This window comes from Aotus nancymaae, unplaced genomic scaffold (genome assembly GCF_030222135.1).
Source record: "Aotus nancymaae isolate 86718 unplaced genomic scaffold, 86718_ANA_hifiasm-v0.15.2.pri h1tg000011l, whole genome shotgun sequence".
In the NCBI taxonomy this organism is placed as follows: Eukaryota; Metazoa; Chordata; class Mammalia; order Primates; family Aotidae; genus Aotus; species Aotus nancymaae.
The window spans coordinates 62310408-62327569 of NW_026988422.1; the positions used below are offsets into that span (position 1 = coordinate 62310408).

General features: G+C 39.7%; 1 protein-coding gene across 27 annotated transcripts in view; it reads left to right on the plus strand.

The window, feature by feature from the left end:
* Positions 1 to 17162, plus strand: part of NRXN3 (neurexin 3) — a 1680301-nt gene that overhangs the window by 472365 nt on the left and 1190774 nt on the right. For 16 of the 27 annotated variants that reach the window (XM_064375089.1, XM_064375093.1, XM_012476808.3 and 13 more), the window contains exons 6-7: positions 642 to 665; positions 2539 to 2700. In XM_064375089.1, coding sequence (XP_064231159.1) covers positions 642 to 665; positions 2539 to 2700 — 186 coding nt within the window. The remainder of the gene's footprint in view (positions 1 to 641; positions 666 to 2538; positions 2701 to 17162) is intronic. The other 11 variants (XM_064375081.1, XM_064375091.1, XM_064375095.1 and 8 more) reach the window with 1 other exon arrangement.

Consider the following 17162-nt stretch of genomic DNA (forward strand, 5'->3'; position numbering starts at 1 on the left):
ATTACCTATGGAAAGCTAGAGTACACTACATAATGCAGACTTTCTATGCTAGGTTTGATCTGTAAATGTTTTAAGTTTTTTTCCTTTTGGGGAGGAAGTCATGATCATTTATCCATGTTGTAGTCAGAGTCAGATGTGAAAAAATGATTCCCAAAATATTTGTATTTCAGTTCTTTGTATCTGTTTATCTATATGTGGATGGTACCTTTTGGGGGTCTTTCAGAAGAGGTGGAATGGGTTTGTGTTAGAGGGTGGGAAGGGAGTGGGTGGTATTCAATCAGAAGAGCCGTCGGGAAGTAAGTATGGAGCTAATTCTAAAGGGCGAGGTCTGGTCCGAGAGATATTTGGAAGAAGCTGGGAGCTGCGATGGCACGTAGACTGCAGCTCCTTTTCTGGCTGTGCCCCAGGTGGCATGGTTTTCCATAGAGTCCTGGTCTCATTGTCTTCCCCCCACTCTCTTTTTTCTGTGTCGGGTGCCTTTTTTTTGAGAAACTAACACAAGATCATTCATGCAATGTGTCATTTTACTAACCGACTAATGTACTAACACCCTAACGACTCATCTTTGTTTTTAGTTTTTTTAATTAACAATCGTTCTGTTCACAATTTTTAATTTCCTTTCTTCCCCCTTCTCCGCAAAGCACTCAGGCATCGGACACGCTATGGTAAACAAACTACATTGTCTGGTAGATATCATTCTTATTGTCTCTTTTTTTGGGTTTGCCGTGTGTTGCCCCCCTTTTCCTCTCCAACCCCCCCTTTTATCCTCTTTAGACTCATTTCTTCTTTTGAAATTTTTGTTGAATTAAATGCAAGCCTTTCTTTTTCTTAAAAAAAATGGAAGGGGATACACTTGTCCTACCTAAAAATGATATTTTGTTGAATCTTGTGGGGAAGGCTTCCTTTTCTCTAGTTTTTAATTTTTTTTCCCTAAAAAAGATGTTTTTTTTTTTTTTTTTAAAGTATCTCCATTCAGCTAAATTTGTTTTGTTTTTATTTTGCAACTTCTTACATACTAGAACAACAGAGACTTATAGTGAGGACTTTCTTCTCTCTGTGCCTTCCTCCCCCCTCACTCTTCCTCTTTTCTTTTTTCTCCTTCCCGCTCCTTAGTCCCTTTTCTCTTTCCCTTTTGTGTGGCTACGGCTGCCACAGGTGATCTGGGGAGGAAAGTACTCAACTTCCTGTACTCTTTCTTACCCTTCTTTTACCTTACTCCCCTGCCGTGGCCAAAAGGATATCCACCAATTATGTTCTCCATACAAACTCTGCATGGCATGTTCCTGTCTCGTGAATTTTCCTGCCCACATCAGAATTTGTTTCCTCATTTTCCTCCTCATTACTAACAACCTACCAACCATCGACCCAATTTCACTCTCTTCTCTTTTGTTTCCCCCAACTCTTCATTCTCCTTTCATCTTTCATATATTTTGGGGTTGGGTTTGGACTTTTTCTTTTCTTTTCTTTTCTTTTATTTAGTAAGGGAGGTGGCAGGCAGAGAAAAGAGTACCTTTTAGTTTTGAATTTTTGTTTTCATTTCCATCTTGTTTTTCAGTTTATTCGATGCATGTAAGTGTGGAGTGGATTTTGATTCTTTCCCCAATTTTTCCCCTCCTTTCCCAGTTTTGTTTTTCTTCCACCTTCTCTCTTGGTTCCAGATAATTTCTGCATGGGTATATTGGTGTATGTTGTGTGCATGCTTTGAGGCCCCATCGTTTCTTTCTGCCCTCTGCTCCTTTCATGGATGTTGGGTAAAAGGGTGCTATTTCTTTTCTGCGGGCATTATTATTTTTATTGTTTTGGTTATTATTCCTCATCATTCTTTTTTGTTGTTGTTGTTAGAGTTGGCTTTTTGGTTTGAGTCATTTTTTTCTCTTGGAGGTGGTGATGGCAGCCGAGGGAGGGGAGGGGTTGGTGTCCTGGGGTAGCCCATGGCATGTATCATCCATGACCATATCAGAATCAAGACCCTTTTCCTTCCCTCCCTGAATGCATGTTTGTCAGCGTGGTGTGAGACAAAACAAACAAACAAAAAAGTAAATAAAGATAAAAGAAAAGAAAAAAGAAAAGAAAAGAAAAAAGGAAACATAAAACCATCAACAACCAAAGACCAACCCCTAACAAACTTCATCATCAAATGTCTTCTTTGCTGTTTTTCACGACCACCATGAATAACAATCATGTAAGAAATAAACAATCATTTTAGCAATGAACTGAGACAAGTGATATCGTCTGAGGATGGTTCCATTTTCTAGCCTGACTGTGTAAAGATTGCAATGGGTAGAACAAGGTGCCCAGCTTGGCAATTCTAACAAAGTCTTCCATGAGTCCGCAGGGGAACACTGAAGGCTTGAGAACCAGGGAGGCAGACCAGAAAATGGAACTTGGCTGCACATACCAAAATCCAACCAAATTAGAAAGTATACCTCATGAAAATCTTAATGAAAGTGATGCCACAAGTAGGGGAAGCCACTGGGTTATGATAGGACCATAAGGTCATTGTTGGGATTTTTTTTTGTCCCTATGTCCCTCCACCAGGTGACAATCTCTGTGGATGGCATTCTTACCACGACGGGCTACACTCAAGAGGACTACACCATGCTGGGCTCGGACGACTTCTTCTATGTGGGAGGAAGCCCAAGTACCGCTGACTTGCCTGGCTCCCCCGTCAGCAACAACTTCATGGGCTGCCTTAAAGAGGTAAAGTTCACCCAACTCTATTTAATGCACCATGTGATTGTTTTGTTTATGAACAAGTGACATGTCTAAATCAATGACTGTATATGTCCTCAAATCTATGAGGTAATAGATTGCAGCAGAAACAACCTTGGACTTGGAAGTAGGTTTCCTACGTTTTGATTCCCACTTAAGCTGGTTGCATGACTTTTGTGTTTGTCATTTTAGTACTGTATTAATCCGTTTTCATGCTGCTGATAAAGACATACCCAAGACTGGGTAATTTATAAAGAAAAGAGGTTTAATGGACTCACAGTTCCATGTAGCTGGGGAGGCCTCACAATCATGGTGGAAGGCAAGGAGGAGCAAGTCACGTCTTAGATGGTGGCAGGGAAGAAAAATTTGTGCAGAGGAACTCCTCTTTATAAAACCATCAGATTTCATGAGACTTATTCACAATCAGAAGAACAACATGGGAAAGACCCGCCCCCGTGATTCAATTACCTCCCACTGGCTTCCTCCCACTGGCACCTTCCCACAACATGTGGGAATTTTGGGAGCTACAATTCAAGATGAAATTTGGGTAGGGACACAGCCAAACCATATCAAGTACCCTGTGGTTCTGTTTCCTCATCCAACAAATGGAGGCTCTTATCCCACAGATGGCTGTGCTTTATAAATTAGATGCAATCACACAGATGAAAGACAGTTGAAATCACCGGAACTAGATGAGTGTAAAGTTTGATTTTGTGATTTTGACCTGGCAAATAGGAAAGCTCTAGATAAAAGTGGCTCAATTTGTTGTTGTGTGCCCCATCTAAAATGTAACATATGTATTATTTTACCTCCACTAAGCCTGGTGTTCCCAAGGGTCTCATTATTTGAGATGAAAGAAAATTCTCATAATGTAACATTAAGGCTCAGAAAACTGTTTTTTCCTTTTCTTCTTCTTCCCTGAGAGCTAGTTGCTGTGAAAAAACAGTGGGACTTTGCCATTACTCGTTTATTACCATTGTAGCTGATGTGTTGCGACCTCTGTCTGAGAGCAAAGGAGCTTCGGCCAAGTGTAAGTTCAGTCTCTAAGGTCAATTGTTGAGGCAAAAAGAATCAGACTTAATTTGGTAGAGTTCTTTCAGAACACCGTGGCATCAAAGGAGTGCATTGAACATTTTGTTTAAGCTAAGCTTGATTGTCTAAGATACCTATACCACCTCCCTGAGGAAATTTCTTGAGAAGCTAACAGTGTTCCTTCTTGTAGATAACAATCCCTTGTGACATCTTATGAGTCTTCTCTCGGGGCATATGTTTTATTCTTATTATGGTTATTTGAAATTGATTGAGCATCATTTGTATATGAGATGGCATTGTCCATGCATTCATTCATGTCACTACCCTGTGAGCCTTGTCCAGACATGAATTGTGTCTGTTAAGCATGGCACATAGTAGATGCATAATAAGGATTTATTTGTTCACTTATCTAATAATCACTGGGTACCTTTTTTTGTGCTGTAACTATACTTGGTGGCTCTTTTTAAGCCATGATTTCCATGCTCCAAGGCTTTGTCTTGTAGGAAGGGAGTTGAGATCAGTAAGTGAGTAAGTATAGCATAGGAGAGCATGCATTCAGTGCCACAGACAAAATGCTCTAGTTGAGTAGAGGAAACATAAATTTTAGGTGGAAGTCAGTTTTAGAGAAGGAGTGACATTTGAGCCAGGCCTTGTTGTAATAAATCACGTGAAATTGAGAAGGAAGGGGTAGAAAAGAGAGACACGATAAAGGAGGGAAAACCCAGTTATAGCTTTGTATTGTTGTCAGCCTGTAGGACGAAATAGGAGCACCCAAAGAGTGCTGTCATCTCTCTGCAGGATGTTACATATGCTTCTGCTGGTTTCAGAGATTTCGTCATCATTTCTGATGGAATTATGGTAGGCATAGAGCCCTTCCTCCCTGGGATTTACCCCTATTTGGATAGAATAAAGATACAGACTATGCACTATCTAATGAACCCTGAAAGCTCTTTTTTTTGAGACAGAGTCTCACTCTGTCACCCAGGCTGGAGTGCAGTGGCTCGATCTGAGCTCACTGCAACCTCCATCTTCCAGGTTCAAGTGATTCTCCTGCCTCAGTCTCCTAAAGAGCTAAGATTACAGGCATGTGCCACCACACCCAGCTAATTTTTGCATTTATTAGTAGAGATGATGTTTCACCATGTTGGTCAGGGTGGTCTTGAACTCCTGACCTCGTGATCCACCTGCCTCAGCCTCCCAAAGTGCTAGGATAACAGGCGTGAGCCCCCACACCTGGCTAAGACTCTTAAACACTGCTAAATCACACTACATTGGAATTGCACTCTCATCAGAAAAAGATTGCAACATTCTTGTTACCAAGGACGTGGCTCAGGAATGAAGGAGGCATTGGTTGCTGTGGAGTTCTCGTTCAGTTTTGCAGTGCAACAGTCCTGAGCATGGAGTTTCTCCAAGACAGGATTTAGGTTTGGCATTTAGGATTAATTTTCTCCTACACACAATTGTATTGAGCTACCTCTCCATTATATACTTAGAGACAAAGGAGCAATTTCCCAACCACAAATCTATCTATTAATCAGGAAGGATGCCCTGGACATTTTGAAACAAGTCTCATAAAAACACAAAGATGTCCCTGATGACTTTATCCATGTGGAAACTAAAGAAAATAAAATACACACACACACACGTGCGTGCGCGCGCACACACACACATGCATTTATGCTGCCCAAATAGAGAGCAGAAAGCTTCAAAAGTCTGTCAGAAGTATTACTTAATAGCTTAATAGGTAAAGGCAGTTCTGAAAAACAGTGTCGATAATAGAAAAATAACTATAATCGGTGATAAAAATATATCCTTATCTTAGCTAGTAGCACAAATGTTTATTTAAATTCAGACCAAGATAGAAAAAGGAAAATTCAAAACGCTAATGGAAATGATAGGCAAAACTAGAACCTGTCTGTTTTTTTTCCTGTATGCATGGTAGTCTTTCTAAGGGACTTGGAAGTCTTATTTGTCTGAGTACTTTGAACAGATCATTTTGAATCTAATGTAGCGCTGCTGTATTATTTCTTTTCATTTAGTCATTACAGTTCACTTTCCTGTGGGCAGGTCTATGGAGATTCTTCTCTTGTTCTTGGTATTTGATTTTGATAAATCGGCAAGCATTAAAGGCTTCCAGCTATGTTAGGATTCAGCTACCTGATAAACCCCACTCACCCACTTAAACCACAGAACAGTCTCTAATTATTTCACGACCCCTCTTTCCCTTTCCTTCCCTCTTGCTGCCTTAAGAAAAAAAATCTTCTCTTGCTATTTGTGGCTTTAAGTTGTCCTAAATAAAGCTAAGTGATTTTATGTGTAATTTTCTTCAAATCAGAAACATGGTGATGGGCCTATGCGATTTCTGCTCCAGATCATCAATATTTCTTTGTGTGTGGCACAAGATAGGTTTTGTCTATCTTATTAGGTTTTGTCTATTAGGACTGTAATTACTTCACATCTAAAAGCTAAGTTCTGGCTCCATGATTGTGCCAACGGGACTGGATATTACTTGTGTATATACTTCCTAACTTAATACCAGTGTAAGAGCTACGACAAGGCATCCATGTTGTCGTCAGACTGTGACGGTTCTCTACATACCTTCGTTTTCAATATAAGATTTGTGTCCACTTAAATATCACGAAGTCAACATCTTGTTCCTTTTGATGTTTTCACGTTTTAGTGTATCTGTCTCATGTTTGTTCTTGTTGTGTCTCCAACTCCTAGAATGGTTCTTGGCACTTCGTGGCTCTCAGTCAATATTTGCTGAGTGAAATTACATGGTTGTAAATGAATAAATATCTTTCCTAAATGAATGCTCTTAGGCACTATTGACCACTTGACTTTCCTGGGATATCTAAAGAACATCTTGACATGGCAGCGGTTGAAACTTTCAAGAATCTTCTCTCTCTCCCCCTCAGCTCTCAGATATGAGAAAAAGATGATATTAAAAGCCTCAGCAAGACTAAGAGGAATGATTGGAAGCTCCTCTGTGAAAAATGAGATAGAAAAGGCTGTGAGGGAGGCATCATAGTATAATGAAAAGAATACTGGGCTTCAAATCAGAAAATCTGCTTAGGAATGCTAGCTTTATCACTGGCTATATGGCCTAGAATAAGCCACTGATTTTATTCCAGTCTCAATTTTCTAACCTATAACAAGGAGATAATAAAAATTCTCTGTTGTATTCTTCTTAAAAAAAATGAAATGATGTACATAAAAGTGAAATCATACAGCATTAGAAAATATGATGTTTTTGCTTATAATAATTATTAATGATTATATATTGCATTATATAAAATAGTTTATTAGTGACTATCCTTTAGCACATGTAATCTCTATAATTCTCATATTAGCAAATCACTGTCAGGACAAAATATTATTCTGAGGTTTGCCCTACTTAAATTCTCTCATAATGCAAAAATAGGGATAACTCATCCCGCCTGCCCTCAATGATTACCTCGTTTGTTGCCTTTGGTCATTTATTTGACATAATGTTTTCCTTTATTAAAATGTGAATTCCATGAGGACAGAGGTCTTATTTGCTTACAGATGTTTCCCCAGCACCTAGAATGGACCCTGACATTAAACAATGTACTCAATAAGTATGTCTGGAATAAATAAATTAATGAATCACTAACCTCATGGAGCTCTGAAATCTGGTGGAATTTAGATCCACAATGTGTAAGTCCAGACTGCTATTAAAAAGTATCATAGACTGAGTGGTTTATACACAACAGAAAGTTATTTCTCACAGTTCTGGAGGCTGGAAGTCCAAGAACAGTGTGCTAGCCTGGTTAGGTTCTCGTGAGGGACCTCTTCTGTGTTGCAAACTGCTGTTTCCTTATTGTGTTCTCATATGGAAAAAAGAGGGTAAGAGTTCTCTAGGGTGCCTTTTATAAGGGTACCAATCCCACTCATGAGCAACCTACATGACCTGACTACCTCCCAGAGGCCCCACCTCTTAAAACTGTCACATTGGGGGCTAGGATTTCAACATATGAACTTTGGAGAACACTGACATTCAGTGCATAGCAGACAATATGTCTTCTAAACCTACAATATGCCAAGGACTGTGCTAAATTATAAATATGAGTCAAACGTGGTTCCTGCTTTAGAGGAACTCACATTAGTGGGGAGAGGCAGACACACATAATTGCAGTAAATGACAGTTAATGTACAACATGAGGGATTCTCAGTTACATTGGGGCTGCTCAGGAGAAGGACCTACTACATCCTGAGATTCAGGGAGCATCCCAAGGTGAGGTGCTTGAGGCCAAGTAGAAGGGAGCACAGAAGCATGGGGGAAGAGGTGCTCCAGGATGAGGGGCAGCATCAGCAAAGGTACGGAGATAGGGCATGTCCTGGTGTCTGGGTGAGGAACTTACGAACAGCTTGCTAATTCCAAGGCCCAAATTATAAGATTGGGAGCTGCGGTTAGGTAGGGACCATTTCATAGGGGGCTTTATTTCAGGCTATACCCTTGGACTTTGTTCTGTAGGTAACGGGGAAGCCATTGAAGGATCCTAAGCAGTGGAACACGGTCAGATTGGCATGTTATCCATCAGGCCTTCATTCTTTGAGAAGTAATGTTAATTCATCTACCACTTTCCCCTGATGTGTATTTTTGTCCTAGGAAGTTGAAGATCAGTGATAGAAAAGGTGGTCCCTCAGCTTCAGCATTGGATTGGAGGCTGCCTCTCTGAATTTTAAACTTTCTACAGAAAACTGCTTCCATCTGACTCCCATTTCAGTTTTCAGAGACCCTCCCTGAGACAACATGCATTCCTCTTTTCCTCTGTCCTTGGCATTACTGAGCCGTTCAATGACAAATGAAATACAGGAAGGCCAGGCCAAGACCAGGTTGCATGAGCAGTGTCTCCGTCAGGCGACTCGAGCCCATCACAATATCCTCCCATGGGTTGAAGATTCTGTGTAATTTGACTTGGTTCTTTGCACACCATCCTCCTTTCTCCTCCATTTGCCCATGTGGAGAAGCATGAGTGCCACTGAGACCTCTGGGACTGGACTCTCTCACCTCTCTTTCCTCCTGGTATCACTAATGGGGAGGAAGGAGAAGCAGGAGAATTGGGAGCATAGAACACATATTTAAAGGAAAAAGGATTGGATAGAACGTCATTGTGCATATTACATTTCGCATCCATTGGTGATTATTAGCCATTTAAAACCGAATGTAGTTTTGCAGCCAGAGATGGTCTCTGAACAGATGATTAATAGCTTAATCTGTAATAACTTTACATTTTATAGAACCCTGATAGGCGTCCACATCTGGTGAGCCAAGCTATTTAAGGCTGTGTTAATTCTGTTAATTGCTATACGTTTATTTGAATTGCTGGCACCTGCGGGCTTTGGGATAATGTGTTTGTTGTTGCTCTTTTTTTCCCTTAAAAAAAATACTCATTTTATTTTACCCGGTCTTGTTTGCTCTCTCTTGTTGCTATCTCTCATGGTATCACTTAATTTCTTCTCTGGTTTTTCTTTTGAGTTGTCCTCTTGCTTCCTTACTCATTGTCCTCCCTCCTCCCCCTCCATTCTCTTTTTCTCTAATTTGTTTTCTTCCCTAGCTGTTGTTTTGGTATCCTTCCTGACTTCTTAAGTGGTGATAAATGCCTCTGTCCATAAGCAGGTGAATTCAGGTCATAGCATTGGGCCTACACATTCCTTTTTCTATCATTAAGACTACTGTGCAGCGCAGGGCTTGAAAAGCCCAGGTGAGGCTTTTAGAGTCAACATGGGAGATGAGAAGAGGGCGGGCTTTAGAAGCACGAGCCCAGGCTTTGAGTCTTGCCTAGACTCATTCCTTGCCAGTTGCATAGCTTTTAGTAAGCCACTCGACTGCTCTGAGATCGGTTTCTTCATCTATAAAGAGAGAGAATAATACTGATTTCGTGTATTTTTCTGTAGAGACCAAATGGGATTAGACAAATGGAGGTGTTTTATAAAATATAAAACTATACAAATGTTAATGTAGTTATTATTTATATTATTAATTGAAATCAAATCAATTAGTTCAGGCCAAAGAACCACTTATTGCTCTTCACCGTTTCTGCAATTAAAAACCTGCAGAAGTTAGGAGAGAGTTTAATTACAAAGACCTGCTACCAGGTTCAGTTCTAATGTTAATTAGAAAATTATCCAATGTCTCTGGATATCCATGTCTTGATCTGTAAAATGAAGATAGCAATCCCTGCTAATCCAAATGCACACTGCTGTCAGACCTTGTAAATGTAGTGTAGAAACACAAATTATAGTTCATTAGATTTTGGGGAGCAGGGTAAGTTTTATTCCATTAAGAAAGATGTGGGACAGTGGACAAAACTGCTCACATAAAGCCAGGACAAACAAACAACAACAAAAAAGAAAGATGTGCAGAAAAGCAATCTGTGGGTTTGGCGATAAGAACGTCTTGACAGAATGGAAGAACCAATACCAAAAGGTGACCAGAAGAAATAAGATTTGAGCGAAGTGGAAAGAAGTGAAGATGTAAATCAGAGGAAATGGAGGAACGTGGCAGCAGAAGAAAAGAAAAAGCAGTTACTGCCTCTCAGGAGCTACTTATGGGCTCGTCATGGGCTGAGTTGTGTCCTCCACAAGTTCAGATGTTGAAGTTCTAACCTTTAGTTTGTGAATATTTTTGAAGATAAGACCTTTAAAGAAGTAATTGAGATAAAATGAGGTCATACGGACAGGCCCTCAACCAGTATGATTGGAGTCCTCACATGAAGAAGTGATAAGGACATGGATATACACAGAGGAAAGGCCATGTGAAGACAGAGGGAGAAGATGGCCATCTAAGCTAAGGACAGAGGCATCAGAAGAAACCAACCTTGCTGACACCTTGAACTTAGACACCCAGCCTCCTGGAGTGTGAGAAAATATCTTTCTGTGGTTTAAGTCATTCAGTATGTGGTATTTTGTTATGGCAGCTCTAGTAAACTACACATGGATTAACCATTAAAAAATAGCTATTTTTGGCTGGGCATGGTGTTTCATGCCCATAATCTTAGCATTTTGGGAGGCTGATGCAGAAGGATTGCTTGGGTCCAGGAACTGGAGACCAGACTGGTCAACTGAGGGAGATTGTGTGTCAACAAAAAATATTTAAAAATTGCCTGGGCGTGGTGGCACACGCCTGTGGTCCCAGCTATTTTGGAGGGAGGTGGGAGGTTCACTTGGGCCTGGGAGGTCGAGGCTGCAGTAAGCCAAGATGGTGCCACTGCACTCCAATCTGGGCAACAAAGCAAGATTGTGTCTCAAAAAACAAAATGGCTGTTGTTTTGTGAGGTAATAAAAAAAGTCAAATATTGACAATGTCGGGTAATTCAATTTCAGAATGAAATTTTTGTAAAGAGGATAAATTGAATCTTTTGGAAAAGAGATAACTTTCTGGATTACAAGGAATTTCAATGGTCAGGGCAGGAAAGAGAGAGATAAAAAAAGAGAGAGAGGGAGAGGGAGAGGGAGAGAGAGACTGGCAATGTGAGTCAATTAGAGATTCCCATTTCCCTGGCCATGGTTGTTTTCTTTATAGGTGGGCTCCTAATGCAATTTAGACCCATAACATATAGAGGCACAGAAGAAGAACGAGCAACACCCTGAGCTACTGGGGATGGGGATGCATTTGAGGCGTATTTCAGTAGGAACCAGGTGTGAGCATTTAGCAAAGGGTGGCTGTAAAAAAGTGATATGAACCTAAGGAAGAGTAAGGAGCACTGAGATCTCAAAGATCTTTGATGTTGCAGTGCTACAACAGACAGAGAGTAGTTCTTCAGTTAGTGCCATGATGAAATTACTGAAGAAGGGTTTGCTGCTTATACTTGGTGGGGTGTTGATGGGATGGAAATATATATATGTTATTATATATATATATATATATATATATATATATATATATATATATATATGTAGCAACTTGGTATCCATTCTGCCTTCATCTGATACATGTTTCTTGATTTTTATTCCACTCATTCTCAAGCCAATGATTCAGTAGCATCTGCTCCACTCCCAGCTCCATTGGTGAGCATGTGATCCCTAAATCAATTGGGGACTCCTATTCACCTGGTCATGATTGCTTTCTTCATAGGTGAGCTCCTAAACCAATTTGGATCCATAACAACAGGCTCAGGACTTTTGTCTGTATGTCGTAGGGAAATAGCTCTCTCCTGCTTTGGGCTAGAACTTGGAGTGGTGTTAAACTAAGCTTCTGGCCACTCTCTTGCCACCACAGAGACCAAAAATGCAGCCAGGATGGAGAAAATCATAGCCAAAAGATGGGAGGAAAGTAGGTCTTAGTGACATTTTTGAAGGTCCTAGGATTTTCAAATTAGACTATCCCTTAATTTCCACTCATGATTGCATAAAGTACTTCTCTTGCCTAAACCAGTTGGGGCTTTATTTTCTGTCATTTGCAGCAGGAAGCCCTAGGTGGTGTAGCAGAATTCCTCATTTTTCCTTCTTATTTCACTCCTGTTTTTTTGCTGACAAAAGGTAAGTCCTTGCACAAGGCAAGACAGACAATACTGGAGGATCTTACAAATCAGATAATTGGCTCTGTACTAATTCAAATTTCCTGCCTCAGATGAATGATATCCCAGGATACAGAGAGACTTTGTAAATGCAATTTTTAAAATCCAGTTGGTTGTTTTGGAGGAATGCTAGTAAGTGGAGAAGCTTCCTAAAGCCTAGAAGATAGAAAAATGTAGATAACGCAGACAATGGACTTATGAATTGAACGGGAATCTGGGTAAGATTTTGGAGAACAATATTAACAGAATGTATGGGCTCATAGCAGGGAAAACAGTGATCAACATAACTGCCATGATTAATTAAGAACACTTAAGGAAAAGCTATATGGTATCAATCAAATTCATATACTCGTTCAGTAGTATTACTGATGACTTAAAATAGTGCTATGGATCTCATCTAGCTAAATAGCAGTGAAGTTTTTGATGACACATTTTGTGATATTCTCATTAATAAGATGGAGCAATAGGGGTTGGATACAAGAGTTATTGAGTGATTAAAATACCAATGGGCCCTGATTAAGTGGATTTTTTTGGCCTATATGAAAGTTTTTGTTAGATAGCACAAAGCTTATTTATATTACGGACTTGAAGAGATATGAGAGAACATGGCTTGTTAACTTTGTGGATGGCAGGGATGAAAAATGGTAGAAATTGTGCATCTGTGTTATCTGAGGTTGAATTAATAGAGGTCTGACCTATAAAACAAAGGAGGTAACAGTTCTGCAGTGTAATTTATTGGTTAAGATAAGCAGGCTCTGGAGTTAGAGTTTCTGGCTTCAAAGCCTAACTCTATTCCCATTAGCTGTATGATGCTGGGTAACACAGCTAACCTTCAGTTACTTATTAAATGGGAAAAATAATTATACCTACTTGATAGGGCTGTTGTATTGAGATCATGCATGTGAAATAGCTGATGTAGAAAATGTTCAGCAAATTTTATTTATAATTATTAATATCATCATTGTGGTCCCTATGTGCTAGTATAATTACTGGAAATGGAAAATAAGCTCTTTTTTTCTTCTGTGAGACAGCATCTTGCTCTGTCACCCAGGCTGAAGTGCAGTGGTGTCATTGCAGCTTACTGCCACCTCCACCTCCCACGTTCAAGCAATTCTCCTGCCTCAGCCTCTGAAGTAGCTGGGATTACAGGCATATGCCACCACATCCAGCTAATTTTTGTATTTTTAGTAGAGATGGGGTTTCGCCATGTTGGCCAGGCTGGCTTCAAACTCCTGACCACAAGTCATCCACCCACCTCAGCCTCCCAAAGTGCTGGGATTCCAGGCATGAGCCACCGTGCCTGGCTGAAAATAAGCTTTTAAAATGATAACTAATTGACAGATTAGAACATGTTTAGAGCTTAGCTCTAAAAACATAAAAACTAAGGCATTCAAGATCCTAACATAAAAAAGGTTAACTGATAGAACCAGGGTCTTTTAACTTGAGAAAGTGAAGATGCCTCTGCCCAAGGTTTGAGAGTTGTCTTCATACATCAAAGACTGTCCTATGGAAGTGGAATAAAATGTGGCCCGTATATCCTTAAGAAGGGAAACCAAGGCTAATGAGTGGAAGCTGGGTACTTAACATAAGGAAGAACATTGAGTGAGAGCTGTCCAAAACTGCCTTCAAAGTAATGAGTTCTTCGACACACAAAGCATCTAAGTAGAAACTGAGCAACCACTTTGCTGAGGTTATTGAGGGGATTCTGGAATCATCTGAGTGGTCTTGATTTTATCAGCTCCTTTCTAATACATCTACAGTTCTACGATAAATGACCTATCTGCAAAGAAAGAAGGAGGCTAATTGATTAGCTCAGGTTCATCATGTGAAAGATTTTCCTCATTAATCTCCAAATCAGTTGACTTTACATGTCCCACAGACATTTATTGGGTTGCCCTTGTGGTAGGAGTTGAGGTTTCCAGACACTACCATCACCTATTACTCACTTAGAGTAATTTATTACTCAGTCCTTTACTTGATTATCTCAAAAACCATTACAACCACAGCAATTATAATCAGAGCAGTGGCAATAAAGACTAGCAATTATTGAACACTTAATGTGAACACGTGAAGTGTGTTTCTACATGGTGCTATGTACTTCAAATGTATTCCCTAATTTAGTTCTCACAAAAAACTTATGGGTTGGATTTTATTATTGTTACTAACTTGAATTTAAAGAGAGTGAGTGTCTTGCCCATTCACATCATTCTAAGTATTGGAGTTGAGATGTAAATACTGTGAACGTCCTGTTATTGCTGCTCTTTCTACGAGCTCAGTCATAATAGTGATGAAGAAAGGGAAATAAGCTCCTCTGGAAAAGGTTGGGAATTCTGTGGTTAAACTTACTGTAAGGAATCATCTGTCACTCCCACTTAGAGGCTCTACTTCATAGGAAAGGTCACTTAATCAGGCAGAAATGTTCTTCTGGGAGACTAGATACAATTACCTATTTCTTTTACCTTGCCATTGACTGTACTGAGAGGAAGGCCATTTTTGCTCGATTTCCCACTTTGGACAAATTGATATTGTTCAACCTGCTAATGGAGGAATGATTTTCATAACGGAACCTGAGAGGGAAGTTGCTGCTCTTGGCATAAATGACAAGCAATGCAATAGTTTTATCTTGAGATGGGCAGCACATCTTTTCTTTTTGTCCCAGCCTAATATTTTCCATGAAGTTGGAGCTATTTGCCTTTAATGCCTTCAAAACACCAGAATGAGGAGCAGCTACTTTTTAGACTTATTATGAATTTTCAGTCTGATCTTGGGAATCACTTATTTAGCTTTGCATTTTCTTTTTTTTGCTTGTCAAGATAAATTCAGTGGAACTCATTGCTTTCTAAAAATGTCACTTATTTACAGCAAATGTAATCTACCACAACATTCCTACTGAGACAAAATCTCTTGCGTCTTTGAATGCCTCAAAGGAGATTTAAAAAAACCCCTAGTCCTTGTACACATATACCTACAGGGATAAAGCAATCACTGAGCTAATTAATTAGCTTATGTTTTCAAAAATTGTTTTGCAAATGCAGAAACAACTATTCCATTAGTGTTATGGTGCTTTTGTAACCTTGTCTTCTGTTCCTCATGTGGATCGTGTGCCACAAATCATTTCTGCATAGATTTTAAGAGAGATACAAGGACACATTTTTCACATCACAAATCAGTGAAGATGCTGCTTAGGGCAGCAACATTGCACACCAACTATCAACCAATAAAATTCTCCTTCTTCCCTCTCCCTCAGCTTTTCCCTCACCAACCAACACCAGCAGATATTCTACCTCATACTTTGTAGGGAAAATAGAAACTGTTCAGGTAATGCTTGCTAAGCTTCTCTCCCTCCACCTTAAAACTTACCTTCAAAGACTCTCATTGCTACCTTCTTCCCCGCATCTTACACAATAAACTTTCCTCTCTTCTTTTGCCTTCTTTGAGATTCAGCCCTTTAAAGCTTTCCTCTCTTAATCTTCTATCTCCCCTTCTCCTCTGCTCCATCTCCTCAGCTAGAGACATACTCAAAATCATTTCTTTGATACTGTCTCCTGCTCAATTTACACCTGAGCTCGTTCCTTACTTTCAATGAAAAACTTCTTGGGAGGGTGGTACATACTTCTGGTGTCCCCTACTTCATGGTTACTCTTTAACCCTCTACATTTACATGTCAGACTCTGAACTCTAGTACCCTTAGCACTTTAGTGGAATTGTCTTCTTGTTTTAACCTTGCTTAAGTTAGAAGTAGTTTATTATATGCTCCTATAGCCCTCAGTTCAAAACTTCAGTGCATTGCAATTGTTGTTATAGTCTTCATCACAGTGCACTTTAATATGCACTGTTCATATGTTTCCTCAATAGACTAAGCTTCTAGAAGACAGGAACAAGGATTTATGTAGACTGCACATTCCCTTTGAAGTTAAACATAGGTCCTGACACAAGAACAGGTGGGAAATATTCTTCAATAAATTAATAAGTATTCATGAACATCAGTGATGGAATTACTGTTCCAAAGTTCCAATTTCTGCTTATATTCATTTTGTCAACAGCATGTCACTCATTTACTTATGCATGAATGCAGTAAAATATTTATGGAATGCCTACTCTGTCATAAAATCTGTTCAAAGACTGGGAGTATGTGGTGAATGACAGCATATATAAGGTCTATGAGCCTATGGAATTCACATTATGGTTGAAAGAGACTAAGAATAAATACAAAACAGATAATTAAGATACTTTCAGATAATGATAAGTGGCATGAAGGAAATGAAATGGAATAATGGGTATATTAGTCCATTCTCACACTGCTAATAAAGACATACCTGAGACTGGGTACTTTATAAAGAAAAGAAGTTTAATTGACTCACAATTCAGCATGGCTGGGGAGGCCTCAGGAAACTTACAATCATGATGGAAGGGGAAGCAAACATGTCCTTCTTCACATGGCAGCAGCAAGGAGAGGTGCTAAGCAAAAGATGGAAAAGCCCCTTATAAAACCATCAGATCTTGTGAGAACTCAGCATCACAAGAACAGCATGAGAGTAACCACCTCCATGATTCAGTTACCTCCCACCGGGTCCCTCTCATGACACAGGCCCTCTCATCAGCACTTCTCCTTGCTACCGCCATGTGAAGGACATGTTTGCTTCCCCTTCTACCATGATTGTAAGTTTCCTGAGGCCTCCCCAGCTGTGCTGAATTGTGAGTCGATTAAACCTATTTTCTTTATAAATTACCCAGTCTCAGGTATGTCTTTATTAGCAGTGTGAGAATGGACTAATATACCCATTATTCCATTTCATTTCCTTCATGCCACTTATCATTATCTGAAAGTATCTTAATTAGCTGTTTTGCATTTATTCTTAGTCTCCTTCAACCACA